Source organism: Oncorhynchus clarkii, chromosome 32, assembly GCF_045791955.1.
Source record: "Oncorhynchus clarkii lewisi isolate Uvic-CL-2024 chromosome 32, UVic_Ocla_1.0, whole genome shotgun sequence".
Classification (NCBI taxonomy): domain Eukaryota; kingdom Metazoa; phylum Chordata; class Actinopteri; order Salmoniformes; family Salmonidae; genus Oncorhynchus; species Oncorhynchus clarkii.
This window is the reverse complement of record NC_092178.1, coordinates 13435864-13458500: the sequence shown is the minus strand read 5'-3', so window position 1 is coordinate 13458500 and position 22637 is coordinate 13435864. Positions and strand designations below refer to the sequence as shown.

Below are 22637 nucleotides of genomic sequence, written 5' to 3'. Positions count from 1 at the left end.
CCAGATGGGTTAGGGCAGTGTGCAGTGTGGTTGAGATTGCATCGTCTGTGGACCTATTTGGGCGGTAAGCAAATTGGAGTGGGTCTAGGGTGTCAGGTAGGGTGGAGGTGATATGGTCCTTGACTAGTCTCTCAAAGCACTTCATGATGACGGATGTGAGTGCTACGGGGCGGTAGTCATTTAGCTCAGTTACCTTAGCTTTCTTGGGAACAGGAACAATGGTGGCCCTCTTGAAGCATGTGGGAACAGCAGACTGGTATAGGGATTGATTGAATATGTCCGTAAACACACCGGCCAGCTGGTCTGCGCATGCTCTGAGGGCGCGGCTGGGGATGCCATCTGGGCCTGCAGCCTTGCGAGGGTTAACACGTTTAAATGTCTTACTCACCTCGGCTGCAGTGAAGGAGAGACCGCATGTTTTCGTTGCAGGCCGTGTCAGTGGCACTGTATTGTCCTCAAAGCGGGCAAAAAAGTTATTTAGTCTGCCTGGGAGCAAGACATCCTGGTCCGTGACTGGGCTGGGTTTCTTCCTGTAGTCCGTGATTGACTGTAGACCCTGCCACATGCCTCTTGTGTCTGAGCCGTTGAATTGAGATTCTACTTTGTCTCTGTACTGGCGCTTAGCTTGTTTGATAGCCTTGCGGAGGGAATAGCTGCACTGTTTGTATTCGGTCATGTTACCAGACACCTTGCCCTGATTAAAAGCAGTGGTTCGCGCTTTCAGTTTCACACGAATGCTGCCATCAATCCACGGTTTCTGGTTAGGGAATGTTTTAATCGTTGCTATGGGAACGACATCTTCAACGCACGTTCTAATGAACTCGCACACCGAATCAGCGTATTCGTCAATGTTGTTATCTGACGCAATACGAAACATCTCCCAGTCCACGTGATGGAAGCAGTCTTGGAGTGTGGAGTCAGCTTGGTCGGACCAGCGTTGGACAGACCTCAGCGTGGGAGCCTCTTGTTTTAGTTTCTGTCTGTAGGCAGGGATCAACAAAATGGAGTCGTGGTCAGCTTTTCCGAAAGGGGGGCGGGGCAGGGCCTTATATGCGTCGCGGAAGTTAGAGTAACAATGGTCCAAGGTCTTTCCTCCCCTGGTTGCGCAATCGATATGCTGATAAAATTTGGGGAGTCTTGTTTTCAGATTAGCCTTGTTAAAATCCCCAGCTACAATGAATGCAGCCTCCGGATAAATTGTTTCCAGTTTGCAGAGAGTTAAATAAAGTTCGTTCAGAGCCATCGATGTGTCTGCTTGGGGGGGGATATATACGGCTGTGATTATAATCGAAGAGAATTCTCTTGGTAGATAATGCGGTCTACATTTGATTGTGAGGAATTCTAAATCAGGTGAACAGAAGGATTTGAGTTCCTGTATGTTTCTTTCATCGCACCATGTCACGTTAGTCATAAGGCATACGCCCCCGCCCCTCTTTTTACCAGAAAGATGTTTTTTCCTGTCTGCGCGATGCGTGGAGAAACCTGTTGGCTGCACCGCTTCGGATTGCGTCTCTCCAGTAAGCCACGTTTCCGTGAAGCAAAGAACGTTACAGTCTCTGATGTCCCTCTGGAATGCTACCCTTGCTCGGATTTCATCAACCTTGTTGTCAAGAGACTGGACATTGGCAAGAAGAATGCTAGGGAGTGGTGCGCGCTGTGCCCGTCTCCGGAGTCTGACCAGAAGACCGCCTCGTTTCCCTCTCTTTCGGAGTCGTTTTTTTGGGTCGCTGCATAGGATCCACTCCGTTGTCCTGTTTGTAAGGCAGAACACAGGATCCGCGTCGCGAAAAACATATTCTTGGTCGTACTGATGGTGAGTTGATGCTGATCTTATATTCAGTAGTTCTTCTCGACTGTATGTAATGAAACCTAAGATGACCTGGGGTACTAATGTAAGAAATAACACGTAAAAAAACAAAAAACTGCATAGTTTCCTAGGAACGCGAAGCGAGGCGGCCATCTCTGTCGGCGCCGGAAGTGAAATACGCTACCTCTGCTGCAGCTCCATGATGAAACTGGCTCTCATGAAGACCGGCACAGGAAATTAAGACCCAGAGTTACCTCTGCTGCAGCTCCATGATGAAACTGGCTCTCATGAAGACCGGCACAGGAAATGAAGACCCAGAGTTACCTCTGCTGCAGCTCCATGATGAAACTGGCTCTCATGAAGACCGGCACAGGAAATGAAGACCCAGAGTTAACTCTGATGCAGCTCCATGATGAAACTGGCTCTCATGAAGACCGGCACAGGAAATGAAGACCCAGAGTTACCTCGGCTGCCGAGGATAAGTTCATTAGACTTACCAGAAATTGCCGCCCAAATAAATGCTTCAGAGTTCAATTAACAGACGCATCAACATCAACTATTCAGAGGAGACTGTGTGAATCAGGCCTTCATGGTCGATTTGCTGCAAGGAAACCACTACTAAAGGACACCAATAAAAAGACACTCGCTTGGGCCAAGAAACACGAGCAATGGACATTAGACAGGTGGAAATCTGTCCTTTGAGATTTTTGGTTCCACCCACTGTATCTTTGTGAAAGGCGGAGTAGGTGAACAGATCTCTGCATGTATGGTTCCCACCGTGAAGCATGGAGGAAGTGGTGTGATGGTGCTTTGCTGATGGCACTGTCGCTGATTTATTTTATTTCAAGGCACACTTAACCAGCATGGCTACCACAGCATTCTGCAGTGATACGCCATCCCATCTGGTTTGCGCTTAGTGGGAATATAATTTGTTTTTCAACAGGACAATGACCCAACACACCTCCAGGCTGTGTACGGGCTATATGGCCAAGAAGGAGAGTGATGAAGTGCTGCATCAGATGACCTGACCTCAACCCAATTGAGATGGTTTGGACCATAGAGTGAAGGAAAAGCAGCCAACAAGTGCTCAGCATATGTTGGAAAAGCAATCCAAGTGAAGCTGGTTGAGAGAATGCCAAGAGTATGCAAAGCTGTCATCAAGGAAAATGTTGGCTACTTTGAAGAATCTAAAATAAAATATACTTGGATGTGTTTAACACTTTGGGTTACTACATAATTCCATGTGTTATTTCATAGTTTTGATGTCACTATTATCCTACAATGTAGAAAATAGTAAAACTAAATAAAAACCCTTGAATGAGTAGGTGCGTACAAACTTTTGACTGGTACTGCATACATACGTGTGTGTGTGTGTGTAAAATACACTGCTCAAAAAAATAAAGGGAACACTTAAACAACACAATGTAACTCCAAGTCAATCACACTTCTGTGAAATCAAACTGTCCACTTAGGAAGCAACACTAACAATAAATTGCACATGCTGTTGTGCAAATGGAATAGACAACAGGTGGAAATTATAGGCAATTAGCAAGACACCCCCAATAAAGGAGTGGTTCTACAGGTGGGGACCACAGACCACTTTTCAGTTCCTATGCTTCCTGGCTATTGTTTTGGTCACTTTTGAATGCTGGCGGTGCTTTCACTCTAGTGGTAGCATGAGACGGAGTCTACAACCCACACAAGTGGCTCAGGTAGTGCAGCTCATCCAGGATGGCACATCAATGCGAGCTGTGGTAAGAAGGTTTGCTGTGTCTGTCAGCGTAGTGTCCAGAGCATGGAGGCGCTACCAGGAGACAGGCCAGTACATCAGGAGACGTGGAGGAGGCCGTAGGAGGGCAACAACCCAGCAGCAGGACCGCTACCCCCGCATTTGTGCAAGGAGGAGCAGGAGGAGCACTGCCAGAGCCCTGCAAAATGACCTACAGCAGGCCACAAATGTGCATGTGTCTGCTCAAACGGTCAGAAACAGACTATATGAGGGTGGTATGAGGGCCCGACGTCCACAGGTGGGGGTTGTGCTTACAGCCCAACACCGTGCAGGACGTTTGGCATTTGCCAGAGAACACCAAGATTGGCAAATTCGCCACTGGCGCCCTGTGCTCTTCACAGATGAAAGCAGGTTCACACTGAGCACGTGACAGACGTGACAGTCTGGAGATGCCGTGGAGAACGTTCTGCTGCCTGCAACATCCTCTAGCATGACCGGTTTGGCGGTGGGTCAGTCATGGTGTGGGGTGGCATTTCTTTGGGGGGGCCGCACAGCCCTCCATGTGCTCGCCAGAGGTAGCCTGACTGCCATTAGGTACCGAGATGAGATCCTCAGACCCCTTGTGAGACCATATGTTGGTGCGGTTGGCCCTGGGTTCCTCCTAATGCAAGACAATGCTAGACCTCATGTGGCTGGAGTGTGTCAGCAGTTCCTGCAAGAGGAAGGCATTGATGCAATGGACTGGCCCGCCCGTTCCCCAGACCTGAATCCAATTGAGCACATCTGGGACATCATTTCTTGCCCCATCCACCAACGCCACGTTGCACCACAGACTGTCCAGGAGTTGGCGGATATTTTGTCCAGGTCTGGGAGGAGATCCCTCAGGAGACCATCCAGGTCATACAGGCATGTGGAGGCCACACACACTACTGAGCCTCATTTTGACTTGTTTTAAGGACATTACATCACAGTTGGATCAGCCTGTAGTGTGGTTTTCCACTTTAATTTTGAGTGTCACTCCAAATCCAGACCTCCATGGGTTGATACATTTGATTTCCATTGATAATTTGTGTGATTTTGTTGTCAGCACATTCAACTATGTAAAGAAAAAAGTATTTAATAAGACTATTTGATTCATTCAGATCTAGGATGTGTTATTTTTTCTAATTTTGTCTGTCATAGTTGAAGTGTACCTATGATGAAAATTACAGGCCTCTCATCTTTTTAAGTGGGAGAACTTGCACAATTGGTGCCTGACTAAATACATTATTGCCCCACTGTATGTATGTATGTATGTATGTATGTATGTATGTATGTATGTATGTATGTATGTATGTATGTATGTATGTATGTATGTATGTATGTATGTATGTATGTATGTATGTATGTATGTATGTATATATATATATATATATATATATATGAGATGAGTAATTTAAGGTATGAAAAAATTATATAAAGTGGCAGAAGCTTCTAAAGTCATTACATAATTTTCTGGAATTTTCAAGCTGTTTAAAGGCACAGTCAACTTAGTGTATGTAAACTTCTGACTCACTGGAATTGTGATACAGTGAATGATAGATTATTTCACTTGTCTGTAAACAACTGTTGGAAAAATGACTTGGGTCATGCACAAAGTAGATGTCCTGACCGACTTCCCAAAACTATAGTTTATTGACAAGAAATTTGTGGAGTGGTTGAAAAACACGTTTTAATGAGTCCAACCTAAGTGTATGTAAACTTCCGACTTCAACTGTGTGTGTGTATGTGTGTGTGTGTGTGTGTGTGTGTATATGTGTGTGTGTGTGTATATGTGTATATATATATTTTATATTTTTACACATATTTAACCCCTTTTTCTGGGTAGGCACAAAACTACTTTAATACTTCAGTTTTTTTAAACCGGTACCGGTTACCTTCAGACAAGTACCGTGACACTGGTGGATGAGCAAAACAGAGAACACCATCATGTTCGTGAGGGTTCATAGGTCAAACCTTTCAGATGCTACAGATGTTTTCACGAGCAGACCAATTTTCAGAATGTCTCATGGTCTGACAAACACGGCTCTAGCTCTGCCACCTTTCACTGCAGATGGGGAAGTACGCCATCGGTGGATTGAGATGCATCCAATGCAAAATAAACATCCCTAAAACTGAATGACTTCCATCACAGACGGCATCATCCCCAGTAGGCATAGGCACTGGCGAAAACACAGTGACCCCGCTGACATTTTGTTAAGCAGAGCCGGAACTCCCTTAAAACTGTTGCTGAGGCCTGGGGAACAGTCAACGTGATGATACTGCAGAAGCGTGGGGTATGCACAACAAATTGTAACCTGTACCCTGACGTCACTGGTCACATGATCCAGGGCAACACTTTGCATGCGAGCCATTGGTCAGAGCATGTGAGCAGAGTTGAGCAGTGGGAAATTCCGCTCATGGAGCGGAGCCTGGCGCTCCACGTCCTTTCCAAATAAAAATAGTGCCGCTACAAATTCGCTCCATTAATTAAAAAATAGATCACAATTTAACAAACACCCATCTATTTGTGTGACTATCTGGACCTTCCATTTGGTTAAGCATTGAAAACAAATCATATGATTTGAATGAAAAGTCTTATAAACAAACTAGAAGAAGCGCTCACCATTTGAAATAGGCTACATGTCGTATTTTATGGAATATAGACACTAAATTGTTCAGGAGCCAGACAGGTAGCCGAAGGAACGAACATTTCATTATTTAGGCTATATGATTTCAATTATTTCAAGGTTATAGCCTACAAAGAAATACATTGTGAAGCATCTGCGAGTTCGACACTAGGCTGGCATATTACAAAGAGCTCAGCATTTAAACATTTTGTTGTATTAAATCATTATAGTCAATAAATTGCGCATATAGGCTGTGACTTAGAATGAAATACAAATGAAATTAAACAATTCAGTGTCTTTGAATTAATTTTTAGAAAACGGCTAGAGTGTGGCTTCAGGCTCGTGCGATGGTGCCTGGAGAGCCGGCCAGCATCTGAGAATATCCTTTCAGCGCTTGCATCCCACTGGGGATGCTAAACAGCCTTCAGGCCACCCGTCAGGCTGGGCAGGGATGCAGAGTTGTTTAAAAAAAAAAGTTATATAGGTAGGCCTAAAGGTTTTTAGGGTAATTTTGATAGGGTTATTTTGCCTCTCAAAATGGAAAGCTCATTGAAAGATGTAATGTATATATCAGGCCTATTGGGCCAAAATCAATTATAGCCTATTGAATAGATAATAACTTAAGAGATCTGATGTTTAGTTTATAAATACTTTGCTACAATGACACACTCAACTATCTACCCACCTCGTTCCTTTCTGTTAGCATGTGCACGTACTAGTAAGTCCACCATCATGCTTTCAGGATAGGTGTCTTTTCAGATTCCACAATGATTCATTAGTTGTGGACACTACATCACAGCACTCCCTCTCTTCCTCTTGGTCCTCCTCATCTTTCGTAAGTCACCTTGATGTTGCACCTTCTTTAAAATCTGTTTCATTATAAAAATATTTAGTGAATCCATAACAGTAGTTCAAATCAAGGAGCTATAGCAGCACACAAGTAGACTATAATGCATGCTGGGCCGGGCATGCCCCGAGATCGCTACTGGAGCTCCAGCCTTGGGGAAACTCGCTCCACGCGCCAGTCAAATTGGGCACGCTCCGCTCATCACTCACAAACTCTGGTTGGAGCACACAACGAGACTCCCGTGAAGTGTCCTCTGAAGGGGCGGGACCTTGTGGACTGGGAAAGATTGGTTCTTCATCCATTTCCACCACTCTTGACAACCGTGTATCTGAACATGGAGAAGGAACACTTCATCGAACTCGCATACGGGAGACAACGGTTATCACGTGAACACTGTGGAACTTGGTAAAAAAAAAGAAACTCTACATGTGCCAAGATTTGCCTAAAGCTTGGCCCACTCTGGGTACACAGGCTCTGGCGATCAGTGATGTGCCCCGATTGGCCGTGCCACCTGGGGGTACTGTTGTCACAATGAGCCTCACTCGGTTTAGACGGTAAGATGAGGTCTGGTAACTGTCTGGCACCCATCTCTGGACCACACACACATTAAATATAAACCCAAAGAAAAAGTATTTTATTATGGAGTTTACCCTACCGACCAGTCATGGGTACTGGCATAGCTGTGCCCCTTCTGTTGTAACAGACAAGTATCTAATTACTAGGAGTGTGGGATTAAACTGTATTCCTAGACACCTCATAGAGACGGCAGGTAGCCTAGTGATTAGAGCGTTGGGCCAATAACCGAAAGGTTGCTGGATCTAATCCCAAAGCCGACAAGGCAAAAATGGGTCGTTCTGCCCCTGAACAAGGCAGTTAACTCCACTGTTTCCCAGCAGGCTGTCATTGAAAATAAGAATTTGTTCTTAACTGACTGACCTAGTTAAATAAAATGTAATTTTTTTTTTTTATAATATAAAAACTAGTGAGCTATATGTAAGAATCAGCAAGGAATCCCAGTAATGAGCCAATTATGGGAGAGGGGTGCCCCATTGTGGACGGTGACCCAACTCATCACTCATAGTGGGGAGATTGATATAGACCTTGAACCCTGTGAACACCGTGGAACACGGGGTAACAGAGGGGACAGCATTAAACATGGACAAGCTTCCAACATATGTTGTGCTTCCGTGAGACTGTATAGCCTGCATGAAGCCTGGCCCCTTTAAGTGATCAGGGGGCTCTGGCAATTGCGGACGTAGTACCCAGTTGGCCAATCGTGGGGGCACGGTTGTCACAGTAATGTTTTTATGGAGGGGCACACTGGTCACTCAGACCCGTGCCAAAGCCCCTCGCTTCGGGGGGCTGCTTCTTCATCTGAGGTGCACGCAAACCCTGAAAATAGGAATGTGGTTGCCATAACGCTGAAGGAGAGCAAGTAAGTTACACTCGCCAGAAGTTAAGCATGCTAGCTGACACTAGCCAGGAGACTTTTTAGCATAAGCTAGGCTCACTAGCCTGACTGCAGCATGGTCCATTTAGAATGTCCAAGTGACATAACGCTACATATACTAAACAAGAGAGCTGCCCCAGCAACTCTACTATGGGGAGGCAGGAATAGATAGTAATACAGTAGCTAGCTCACCTCTGCGAGTTAGCCAACCTGGCTAGCACGCTACGCAGCGCTCGTTTAGCTAGCCCGGTCTCGAAAGTCCACGGGCGACCGGATCACTGAAGTGGGACTGGACCCTTCATCAACAAGTCTGAGAAGAGGGGCAAGTGGTGTTTGACCGAGGCAGACACAGGTGGCGGGGGGTACCTAGGGAACCTGGCCACCCTCTTTCTTTGAGTAGCCTCCCGTAATTGGTGACAGAGCGCCCAGGAGCTGGGTTGGGCACAGGCAGCCACCGCATAACCCAGGCAGCCACCGCATAACCCAGGCAGCCACCGCATAACCCAGGCAGCCACAGCATAACCCAGGCAGCCACAGCATAACACAGGCAGCCACAGCATAACCCAGGCAGCCACAGCATAACCCAGGCAGCCACAGCATAACCCAGGCAGCCACAGCATATGCTCTGACCACCCTATCCATTTCTGCTTCCTGCTTGTCGGTCACAGCCGCGGTACCGGCATCCAAGAAAGTAAAGTCACAATCAGTAATTACAAGCTTCCTCAAGAAGGCTACATGTGTTTCCGGAGAGTTTGTACGCAGTGTGTGACAATGCACACATGGACTGTTTTGAGCGAGGGCTGCCTGAGCGTGCTCTAAGCTGAGACAAACTACACAGAGCGTAAGTATCTTTCAGAGAAATGCTATAACCGCCTGACTGGGCCATGATCTCCACCCAGATCTCAGCGTAGCCATCGTTGTCTCAGTTGTTTTCTTAGCCATCTTAATCAGTGCGCCAGGAAATTAATGAATAACTCATTGTTTGTGATACGAAAACATATGATAACAACTACAACATTTCGCACACAACTCCCAGGGCGTGAGCACGCTCTACTACGGGACAGTTTAGTTGGCGCAACGCAAGACAGTCTCGTTTTCCAATTGTTTGTTTTAGTAGCGCAAATCATTCCTGTTCACACGAGGTGAAGAGCAGAATAATTCAAGAAATGAATCCGAGCCTCACGCTTATCATTTGTGGAAGAAGGCGGGGCTTCCAGCGAGGCATGAGCTGAATTTCATTGGCCTTGTCAGGCATAATTGTAGCTCCTTCAAAACGGAGTCGTAAGAATGCGACTCCCCCGTAGTATGTACCGAAAACTGACTGACAAAGGGAACCATATTACCTGACTAACACATTTCAAAATCGCCTTCTCTATTGCCAAATATCACAATGACATCATCATCATCAAGGTAACCACTTACGTCAAATTCAGAGACGGGTAGAGACAGGAAGTGGCTCCAGTGCTGGTGGATGTCGATGGCAGGGGGACGGGGGTCCTCAGGACAAGCGAGAGAAGCTCCACTAGTGAACAAACCCTGGAATCAACAACACACAGTCAACAAACACAGTAAAAGCTGTGATGAAAAACATGCAACATGCACACAACGAAAACATGGGACAAGGCAAGCACAGGACATACTGCACACACACACACACACACAACATGAGGGTCATCACAGACTGAGCTAATAGTATGATAAATGAAGACATGCCTGTTCTCTAGCTAGCCTACATTCCAAGACACATTTATTTGAATTCTGTCTCGTCGCTGTATGTACCTCTTGTTCTAGTGCTGAACTGAGAGCCAGCTGAGTCAGGGAAACCAGTTCCTCTCTGGCTTCATCACCATCGATCTGCCCATTCAGTAACTCAACCTCCTGATAACAGGAAAAGAAAGATGGAAAGGAACAAGCAGAATAAATTGAGGAAGTGAGAAGTAGAGAGAAAGATGTGGGGTGAATAATGAGAGTACAGAGGAAAATGGAAGAGAGGACAGACGATGGTGGGAGAGAGAGAGACCAGGACAAAGAAAGACATTTGTTAGCCATTAGTGTTGCACGGTATATACCGAAACTTCTGATATTCCGATTCTAGAACATGAAAAACAGTTTGGTACTAGAATTGGTTACTTTCGGTACTTCTGTTAAATGCGTCTTACACGGACTGAGAGGATCGAGTCTGACAGAAGTAATCTCCTCAAGGGGGCAGTAGCGAGGCAGGCTGCACTTGTGCATGCAGTTGACACAGTGCGAGCCACTTTTGAGAAGCAAGCGAGAGAGAAAATGCCGACAGCATGGCTTCTTCTAACTCCACACCTGCAGCTTGTTGACAAAACTGTCTGTGGAAGCAACACTATGGGAACACTCTGATTACCGAGCAGACGAGGGCCAGCCCACCGAAACAACTAAGCAAAATATGTTACAAAGCAGTGCAGCCAAAGGGAGGTTTAGTTACAAAAATGTCCAAATATTTTGCACTTCTTCATTTTTTGTGTGACATTTCCATTGTAACGTTGTCGTTATTCTACTAATTGACATGAACATACACTGAGTATACAAAACAGTAAAGATGCACTATGCAAAAACATTGTGCCATTTCCTGGTGGCTAAAATTCAAATAATCCTCCCCTTTTCAGGTCCCTGTCTTTCAAAGATAATTTGTAAAAATCCAAATAACTTCACAGATCTTCATTGTAAAGGGTTTATACACTGTTTCCCATGCTTGTTCAATGAACCATAAACAATTAAGGAACATGCACCTGTGGAACGGTCGTTAACTTCTTTGGGGTACCCCCTCCTTCTCAATTTCCGCCTAAAGACATACCCTAATCTAACTGCCTGTAGCTCAGGCCCAGAGGCAAGGATATGCATATTCTTGGTATCATTTGAAAGGAAACACTCTGAATTTTGTGGAAATGTGAATTGAATGTAGGATAATATAACACAATAGATCTGGTAGAAGAAAATACAAGGAAATAAACACAAGTTTTCTGTTTTTTATTGTTGCTGCATCATCTTTCAGATGACCAAGAACAGCCAAACATACAGATAGGATGCTGTGGATGATTTGAATGAAGAACATAAGATGCAAACAATAGCTGAGCAAAGTTTTGGACAGATAACTTCAAAAATGAGCGAGCTACATGACATTGAGCATGAAGTCACCCAGGTGTCCCACACAAATGTACCCAAGTGGCCGAATTGATAAAGTGATACATTTTGAAGGAAAGAACTATATACCCCCCCCCCCCCGTTACTGTAATTAAATTATACCAATATGTATTCATTAATTGAATTCCCTTAATCTATTTTATAAGAATTTGTAAGATTCTTGTTTGCATAAAATAGACGGAGACCAGTCTTTTCAATAATAGGTAACATAATTATATATTATATATATATATACACAATAACATGATGTAATTTCATTGCTCCTAAAATGAATCTCCTCCTCCAGACCGGGTCAAAGGGAACTTTAAAGGTTCATTCTGAGTTCATTCTGACCCACTAGCACATACACAGGATACACAACACAACTTAATTAACTTTTGACCGCTCAACATTATCAATCACCACTTAGCTGACAGTTCTAATTAACAGAAAACCTAGGAATGCACTCACTGTCTTATCTAAAACACCCCAGAGCGAAGTTTCGTCGGTCCAACCATAGGTTAACTACCTTATCTGCTTACTTAATCCACAACCCATTCGTTTCTGCCTAGTTGGAATGGTGTTCATTAACTTTAATTACTCCTTGTCCGTGTCTCACAATCAATTCTTATGAACTCATATTGTTAATCAGATATAATAAAACAGAGTATAAGTTTACTTAGTTACAGTTCCATTTAAAATGATTTGTTCAGTCATTTAATCATAGGAAAATTACCCCCCCGCCCCCCCCAAAAAATAAAAAAAATAAAATACAAACAAACAAGGGTAACTATTTACATATTTTCTATTTACAATATTGTGAAGACCCTCAGTCCTCTACACAATATTGTGCTGCTGGTGCCATGGCCCATAGCAGTCTCTTTCTGCTGTAAAGCAAAGGCTTACTGAACAGGTGGTGCAGGTGATGGGGCATTTCCTGTGACAAAGGGCACAACAACATCTCCCTACTGTGCCCTTTTTGCCCTGAGGCACATTCATGACTGCAGAGATTAATCTGGGCAGGTGAACACCACTGGTTGGAGCAGAAGGGACAGAGGTAGAGGGGAAGGTGCTTACAGTGGACTTGCTGTAGCTAGCAAGCTCCTGGATGAGCAGCTTCCTGAAGGCTAGCTGTGAGATGGGGGGGGGGGGGGGGGGGGGCTGTCCACAGCTCTTAGCCATTTCCTTCTGGAGGATGAAGGCATTCACCACAGCAATGTCAATGAAATTATATAAAAATGTCCTGTACCATTTCATGGTCTTGTGACTTTCATGGCGCTAATGCTTGGTTGGAAAATGCTAGTAATACTTGTGTGTGTGTGTGTGTGTGGCGCCGTCCTCAGAAAATAGCATGTTTGCTTTCGCAGTACAGCCTTTTCGTAGTAACGGCTTTTTGAAATCTTTTTGAAATCTGACACAGCGGCTGGATGAATAAGACGCTCATCTTTTAAATTATATAAGATACATGTATTTACAAGAATGTTTACTATAACAAATGGTGTATTTAGAATGTTAGCTCTCTGCAGTGTCACCGGATGTTGGCCTGGTGGGACGTTAGTGTCTTAACCTCTCTAGGGTAGGTGAGACGCTAACAGCTTACAGACGGTAGGCAATTAAGGTCACAGTTATGAAAACTAACTAAAGAGGCCTTCCTACTTACTCTGGAAAAACACCAAAAAGAAAGATGCCCAGGGTCCCTGCTCATCTGCGTGAACATGCCTTAGGCATGCTGCAAGGAGGCATGAGGACTGCAGGCCAATAAATTGCAATGTCCGTACTGTTAGATGCCTAAGACAGCACTACAGTGAGACAGGATGGACAGCTGATCGTCCTCGCAGTGGCAGACCACGTGTAAGACCTGCACAGGATCGGTACATCCAAATATCATACCTGCGGGACAGGTACAGGATGGCAACAACAACTGCCCGAGTTACACCAGGAACGCACAATTCCTCCATCAGTGCTCAGACTGTCCGCAATAGGCTGAGAGAGGCTAGACCGAGGGCTTGTAGGCCTGTTGTCAGTCAGGTCCTCACCAGACATCACCGGCAACATCGTCTATGGGCACAAACCCACTGTTGCTGGACCAGACAGGACCGGCAAAAAGTGCTCTTCCCTGACGAGTCGTGGTTTTGTCTCAGAGGTGATGGTCAGATACGCGTTTATCACCAAAGGAATGAGCGTTACACTGAGGCCTGTACTCTGGAGCGGGATCAATTGAGGTGGAGGGTCCATCGTGGTCTGGGGCGGTGTGTCACACCATCATCGGACTGAGCTTGCTGTCATTGCAGGCAGTCTCAACACCGCGTTACAGGGAAGACATCCTCCTCCCTCATGTGGTACCCTTCCTGCAGGCTCATCCTGACATGATCCTCCAGCATGACAATGCCACCAGCCATACTGCTCATTCCGTGCGTGATTTCCTGCAAGACAGGAATGTCAGTGTTCTGACATGGCCAGTAAAGAGCCCGGATCTCAATCCCATTGAGCACGTCTGGGACCTGTTGGATCGGAGGGTGAGGGCTAGGGCCATTCCACCCAGAAATGTCCGGGAACTTGCAGGTGCCTTGGTGGAAGAGTGGGGTAACATCCCACAGCAAGAACTGGCAAATATGGTGCAGTCCATGAGGAGATGCACTGCAGTACTTAATGCATCTGGTGGCCACACCAGATACTGTCTGTTACTTTAGACTTTGACCCACCTTTGTTCAGGGACATATTATTACATTTCTGTTAGTCACGTCTGTGGAACTTGTTCAGTTTATGTCTCAGTTGTTGAATCTTATGTTCATACAAATACTTACACGTTAAGTTTGCTGACAATAAACACAGTTGACAGTGAGAGGACGTTTCTTTTTTTGCTGAGTTTAGAATATGTCAGTAAGTTACAGACCCAACAGCATATTGTAGTATGCCTTTCTCCTAACCATGTTTTCCAGTGACAGTCTCTTCCCATTCAAATATTTTTGTTCAACACACAGTTCAGTAATAAACCCATGTAATTCTAGTTCATATTGAGATGGTTGTTTTGTTTGAAATGTGCTGTCAGTGTGTCTGTATATTGTCTATAAAAGTGGATTGTCCTTCTTAAGACCCCATAGGCCTAATAAAATACTTCAAATGGTAGTAGGCTAACCTCATCGCAGCTTGTTTGCTTGCAGCTTGTTTGCTTGCACTTGCTTATACTTCGAGCTAAGTGTTAATTATATAAGAACAAACATGAATTTACTGAACATAAATGTAATGTTTGTGTATGGTTCAAAACTCACGTCGACATTCATTATTATTCAAGGCGGTTCTTATAGTTACACAAATCCACAAGGAGCCAGGAGAAACCACATTTATTTAAGCAAGTCAGACATAAGCTCCACTCTCGGGACAGCTTGGTGTGGACTAAAAGTTTGTGGGCAGCGTTTATCACTGTTACAGTTCATGTAATGTTTAGAGTGTCGCGGCTTCGCTGGCATGCATCTAAAAACAGATGGGTTGTTTGCCCACCAAGATTGACATGTTTAAATCGCCACGGATAACAGGAGGCGCCGTTTTCTGTTACAATGAACCCCAGTAGCGGAGTTAAATGACTCAGGCCCTACCTAACTTTTACTAGAGTGCTGTTAACCACAACTGTTATCAGTCTGTTGACAACTGCGGTCATTTACAAGGTTGATGCTAGGCTTTGATGGTACACTGTATACCGGGGTATTTGGAAATAGCCAGGGATGGTTTTCAATACTGTTTAAAACTATTTATTTGACGTTTTTCAATAAATATTATTTGTAGCTACTGCCTGCAGTCAACTGTACAAAACATTAGGAGACCTAATTTCCCCGGTCACATTATGAAGCTTACAGTAGTTCCCCAGAACATTTGAGCCAGTCACATTATGATGAAGCTTACAGTAGTTCCCCAGAACATTTGAGCCAGTCATGAGTGTTTGTAAATAGCACAATGGGAGAAAGCGGGAGCAGGTGAGTACAGCTGTGTACTGACAGGGGTCAGTGACGTGCAACTCCAGTTTTCCTCAACAGAAAATACATTAGTGCAACACATTCAGAAGAAGATGGCTTCATTTTCATCAGATGACAGCATATGTGCAATGCTATTTGGCCGGCAGCCACACAAGTAAATGAGCTACAATGAAAAAGCTAAGTAAAAACGATGCATGGTCATAATATTTCCAATGTTTAGCATAGAAAGAATGTAGCCAGCTACATTTCCTAGGGTTTTGCTTAAATCTTGCATTTTACCAGAGAAAAGTAGGCTGGCTACAATGAGAAAACGCAGAGCAGAAATGACAATAAGAAGTATTTTAGATCTGCGTTTACAAAATGCAAGAAGATATTTCTTTGGCATTATCTTTTTTCCTGCCTGAAAAATGAAGAAGTTTACCTTCCTAGTTATCTAATGTATGTTAGTGAATTGATAATATTGTGTAAGTGTTCTGCCGTGTTTGAGGCCCGTTGCCCTAGCAACTCCAGACATATGCTGTTTCAGAGCAGAGTATGTGAGTGGAATTGAGCAGTTGGAAATCCCTCATGGCTCATGAAGCAGTGCTTACCCCTTTCCAACCACTCAGCTAAAAACCTCACAAGACAAAAAAACAAACAACAGCAGCTCCAAATTCGCTCCATTCATTAAAATCACAATTTAACCAACAAACATCTATTTTTGTGTCTACCTGAACCTACCATTTGGTTATGAAGTATTGAAACCAAACCATGTGATTTGAATGAAAAGTATTTGAATAAACAAAAAGGTGAATGTGAAAGTAGCACATAATTTCAAATAGGCGACATGTCATATTAAACAGCATATAAACACTCCAAATAGGTCAGGAGCCAGACGATGAGCCTAAGAAGGAAAACAAATAAGTTATTTAGGCTATATTATTTCTATTATTTCCAGGCTATAGCCTACAAAGAAATACCTTGTGAAGCATTTGCAAGTGCGACGCAATAGCCTCGTAGGGACATATTGTTGTATTAATCATTATAGTCTATACATTTTGCATATAGGCTGTGGCTTACTTGGAATTAAATACAAATTAAATTCTAAAAATGACAGTGCCTCTGAATTCATTTTCTGGCCAGTCTGGCCTTTCAGGATCATGGGATGGGGCCTGGAGAGCCGGCCAGAGCGGAGAATATCCTCTCCACACAGGCAGAGCCACTGGGGATGCTAAACACACACTTGGCCATTCTTGCAAGGCTGGGCAGAGATTTTTATACACTGCTCAAAAAAATAAAGGGAACACTTAAACAACACAATGTAACTCCAAGTCAATCACACTTCTGTGAAATCAAACTGTCCACTTAGGAAGCAACACTGATTGACAATAAATTTCACATGCTGTTGTGCAAATGGAATAGACAACAGGTGGAAATTATAGGCAATTAGCAAGACACCCCCAATAAAGGAGTGGTTCTGCAGGTGGTGACCACAGACCACTTCTCAGTTCCTATGCTTCCTGGCTGATGTTTTGGTCACTTTTGAATGCTGGCGGTGCTTTCACTCTAGTGGTAGCATGAGACGGAGTCTACAACCCACACAAGTGGCTCAGGTAGTGCAGCTCATCCAGGATGGCACATCAATGCGAGCTGTGGCAAGAAGGTTTGTTGTGTGTCAGCGTAGTGTCCAGAGCATGGAGGCGCTACCAGGAGACAGGCCAGTACATCAGGAGACGTGGAGGAGGCCGTAGGAGGGCAACAACCCAGCAGCAGGACCGCTACCTCCGCCTTTGTGCAAGGAGTAGCAGGAGGAGCACTGCCAGAGCCCTGCAAAATGACCTCCAGCAGGCCACAAATGTGCATGTGTCTGCTCAAACGGTCAGAAACAGACTCCATGAGGGTGGTATGAGGGCCCGACGTCCACAGGTGGGGGTTGTGCTTACAGCCCAACACCGTGCAGGACGTTTGGCATTTGCCAGAGAACACCAAGATTGGCAAATCCGCCACTGGCGCCCTGTGCTCTTCCCAGATGAAAGCAGGTTCACACTGAGCACGTGACAGACGTGACAGAGTCTGGAGACGCCGTGGAGAACGTTCTGCTGCCTGCAACATCCTCCAGCATGACCGGTTTGGCGGTGGGTCAGTCATGGTGTGGGATGGCATTTCTTTCGGGGGGCCGCACAGCCCTCCATTTGCTCGCCAGAGGTAGCCTGACTGCCATTGGGTGCCGAGATGAGATCCTCAGACCCCTTGTGAGAACATATGCTGGTGCGGTTGGCCCTGGGTTCCTCCTAATGCAAGACAATGCTAGACCTCATGTGGCTGGAGTGTGTCAGCAGTTCCTGCAAGAGGAAGGCATTGATGCAATGGACTGGCCCGCCCGTTCCCCAGACCTGAATCTAATTGAGCACATCTGGGACATCATGTCTCGCTCCATCCACCAACGCCACGTTGTACCACAGACTGTCCAGGAGTTGGCGGATGCTTTAGTCCAGATCTGGGAGGAGATCCCTCAGGAGACCATCTGCCACCTCATCAGGAGCATGCCCAGGCGTTGTAGGGAGGTTATACAGGCACGTGGAGATCACACACACACTACTGAGCCTCATTTTGACTTGTTTTAAGGACATTACATCAAAGTTGGATCAGCCTGTAGCGTGGTTTTCCACTTTAATTTTGAGTGTGACTCCAAATCCAGACCTCCATGGGTTGATAAATTTGATTTCCATTGATAATGTGTGATTTTGTTGTCAGCACATTCAACTATGTAAAGAAAAAAGTATTTAATAAGAATATTTCATTCATTCAGATCTAGGATGTGTTATTTTAGTGTTCCCTTTATTTTTTTGAGCAATGTATATATTGGAGGTCGACCGATTATGATTTTTCAACGCCGATACCGATAATTGGAGGGCCAAAAAAGTGGATACCGATTAAAAATCGGCCGATTTTTTAACATTTTTTAACATTTATTTGTAATAATGACAATTACAACAATACTGAATGAACACTTATTTTAACTTAATATAATACATCAATAAAATCAATTTAGCCTCAAATAAATGAAACCTGTTCAATTAGGATTTTTTGACTATTTCCTAGGAAACTATGCAGCTTCGCGTTCCTAGGAAACTATGCAGTTTTTTGTTTTTTTACGTGTTATTTCTTACATTAGTACCCCAGGTCATCTTAGGTTTCATCACATACAGTCGAGAAGAACTACTGAATATAAGATCAGCGTCAACTCACCATCAGTACGACCAAGAATACGCTTTTCGCGACGCGGATCCTGTGCTCTGCCTTACAAACAGGACAACGGAGTGGATCCCATGCAGCGACCCAAAAAAACGACTCCGAAAAAGAGGGAAACGAGGCGGTCTTCTGGTCAGACTCCGGAGACGGGCACACCGTGCACCATTCCCTAGCATTCTTCTTGCCAATGTCCAGTCTCTTGACAACAAGGTTGATGAAATCCGAGAAAGGGTAGCATTCCAGAGGGACACCAGAGACTGTAACGTTCTTTGCTTCACGGAAACGTGGCTTACTGGAGAGACGCTATCCGAAGCGGTGCAGCCAACAGGTTTCTCCACGCATCGCGCAGACAGGAAAAAACATCTTTCTGGTAAAAAGAGGGGCGGGGGCGTATGCCTTATGACTAACGTGACATGGTGTGATGAAAGAAACATACAGGAACTCAAATCCTTCTGTTCACCTGATTTAGAATTCCTCACAATCAAATGTAGACCGCATTATCTACCAAGAGAATTCTCTTCGATTATAATCACAGCCGTATATATCCCCCCCCAAGCAGACACATCGTTGGCTCTGAATGAACTTTATTTGACTCTTTGCAAACTGGAAACCATTTATCCGGAGGCTGCATTCATTGTAGCTGGGGATTTTAACAAGGCTAATCTGAAAACAAGACTCCCCAAATTTTATCAGCATATCGATTGCGCAACCAGGGGTGGAAAGACCTTGGATCATTGTTACTCTAACTTCCGCGACGCATATAAGGCCCTGCCCCGCCCCCCTTTCGGAAAAGCTGACCACGACTCCATTTTGTTGATCCCTGCCTACAGACAGAAACTAAAACAAGAGGCTCCCACGCTGAGGTCTGTCCAACGCTGGTCCGACCAAGCTGACTCCACACTCCAAGACTGCTTCCATCACGTGGACTGGGACATGTTTCGTATTGCGTCAGACAACAACATTGACGAATATGCTGATTCGGTGTGCGAGTTCATTAGAACGTGCGTTGAAGATGTCGTTCCCATAGCAACGATTAAAACATTCCCTAACCAGAAACCGTGGATTGATGGCAGCATTCGTGTGAAACTGAAAGCGCGAACCACTGCTTTTAATCAGGGCAAGGTGTCTGGTAACATGACCGAATACAAACAGTGCAGCTATTCCCTCCGCAAGGCTATCAAACAAGCTAAGCGTCAGTACAGAGACAAAGTAGAATCTCAATTCAACGGCTCAGACACAGGAGGCATGTGGCAGGGTCTACAGTCAATCACGGACTACAGGAAGAAATCCAGCCCAGTCACGGACCAGGATGTCCTGCTCCCAGGCAGACTAAATAACTTTTTTGCCCGCTTTGAGGACAATACAGTGCCACTGACACGGCCTGCAACGAAAACTTGCGGTCTCTCCTTCACTGCAGCCGAGGTGAGTAAGACATTTAAACGTGTTAACCCTCGCAAGGCTGCAGGCCCAGACGGCATCCCCAGCCGCGCCCTCAGAGCATGCGCAGACCAGCTGGCCGGTGTGTTTACGGACATATTCAATCAATCCCTATACCAGTCTGCTGTTCCCACATGCTTCAAGAGGGCCACCATTGTTCCTGTTCCCAAGAAAGCTAAGGTAACTGAGATAAACGACTAGCGCCCCGTAGCACTCACTTCCGTCATCATGAAGTGCTTTGAGAGACTAGTCAAGGACCATATCACCTCCACCCTACCTGACACCCTAGACCCACTCCAATTTGCTTACCGCCCAAATAGGTCCACAGACGATGCAATCTCAACCACACTGCACACTGCCCTAACCCATCTGGACAAGAGGAATACCTATGTGAGAATGCTGTTCATTGACTACAGCTCGGCATTCAACACCATAGTACCCTCCAAGCTCGTCATCAAGCTCGAGACCCTGGGTCTCGACCGCGCCCTGTGCAACTGGGTACTGGACTTCCTGACGGGCCGCCCCCAGGTGGTGAGGGTAGGCAACAACATCTCCTCCCCGCTGATCCTCAACACTGGGGCCCCACAAGGGTGCGTTCTGAGCCCTCTCCTGTACTCCCTGTTCACCCACGACTGCGTGGCCACGCACGCCTCCAACTCAATCATCAAGTTTGCGGACGACACAACAGTGGTAGGCTTGATTACCAACAACGACGAGACGGCCTACAGGGAGGAGGTGAGGGCCCTCGGAGTGTGGTGTCAGGAAAATAACCTCACACTCAACGTCAACAAAACTAAGGAGATGATTGTGGACTTCAGGAAACAGCAGAGGGAACACCCCCCTATCCACATCGATGGAACAGTAGTGGAGAGGGTAGCAAGTTTTAAGTTCCTCGGCATACACATCACAGACAAACTGAATTGGTCCACTCACACAGACAGCATTGTGAAGAAGGCGCAGCAGCGCCTCTTCAACCTCAGGAGGCTGAAGAAATTTGGCTTGTCACCAAAAGCACTCACAAACTTCTACAGATGCACAATCGAGAGCATCCTGGCGGGCTATATCACCGCCTGGTACGGCAACTGCTCCGCCCTCAACCGTAAGGCTCTCCAGAGGGTAGTGAGGTCTGCACAACGCATCACCGGGGGCAAACTACCTGCCCTCCAGGACACCTACACCACCCGATGTCACAGGAAGGCCATAAAGATCATCAAGGACATCAACCACCCGAGCCACTGCCTGTTCACCCCGCTATCATCCAGAAGGCGAGGTCAGTACAGGTGCATCAAAGCTGGGACCGAGAGACTGAAAAACAGCTTCTATCTCAAGGCTATCAGACTGTTAAACAGCCACCACTAACATTGAGTGGCTGCTGCCAACACACTGACACTGACTCAACTCCAGCCACTTTAATAATGGGAATTGATGGGAAATGATGTAAATATATCACTAGCCACTTTAAACAATGCTACCTTATATAATGTTACTTACCCTACATTATTCATCTCATATGCATACGTATATACTGTACTCTATATCATCGACTGTATCCTTATGTAATACATGTATCACTAGCCACTTTAACTATGCCACTTTGTTTACATACTCATCTCATATGTATATACTGTACTCGATACAATCTACTGTATCTGCCTATGCTGCTCTGTACCATCACTCATTCATATATCCTTATGTACATATTCTTTATCCCCTCACACTGTGTACAAGACAGTAGTTTTGGAATTGTTAGTTAGATTACTTGTTGGTTATTACTGCATTGTCGGAACTAGAAGCACAAGCATTTCGCTACACTCGCATTAACATCTGCTAACCATGTGTATGTGACAAATAAAATTTGATTTGATTTGATTTTATACCATTTGTATTTCATCTTTGACTATTGGATGTTCTTATAGGCACTTTAGTATTGCCAGTGTAACAGTATAGCTTCCGTCCCGCTCCTCACTCCTCCCTGGGCTCGAACCAGGAACACAATGACAACAGCCACCCTCGAAGCGGCGTTACCCATGCAGAGCAAGGGGAACAACTACTCCAAGTCTCAGAGCGAGTGACGTTTGAAACGCTATTAGCGCGCACCCCGCTAACTAGGTAGCCATTTCACTTCGGTTACACCAGCCTAAATCTCGGGAGTTGATAGGCTTGAAGTCATAAACAGCGCAATGCTTGACGCACAACGAAGAGCTGCTGGCAAAACGAAAGTGCTGTTTGAATGAATGCTTACAAGCCTGCTGCTGTCTACCACCGCTCAGTCAGATACTTGTATACTTGTATGCAACGCAGGACATGCTAGATAAACTAGTAATATCATCAACCTTGTGTAGTTAACAAGTGATTATGATTGATTGTTTT

The 22637-nt window shown here is 45.2% G+C and overlaps 1 protein-coding gene across 1 annotated transcript in view; it reads right to left on the bottom strand.

The window, feature by feature from the left end:
- LOC139391709 (endoplasmic reticulum membrane sensor NFE2L1-like) overlaps positions 1-22637 on the bottom strand; it is a 44219-nt gene that overhangs the window by 9487 nt on the left and 12095 nt on the right. Inside the window, exons 2-3 of the mRNA XM_071139192.1 lie at positions 10261-10359; positions 9904-10017 (exon numbers count right to left, since the gene is read on the bottom strand). Coding sequence (XP_070995293.1) covers positions 9904-10017; positions 10261-10359 — 213 coding nt within the window. The remainder of the gene's footprint in view (positions 1-9903; positions 10018-10260; positions 10360-22637) is intronic.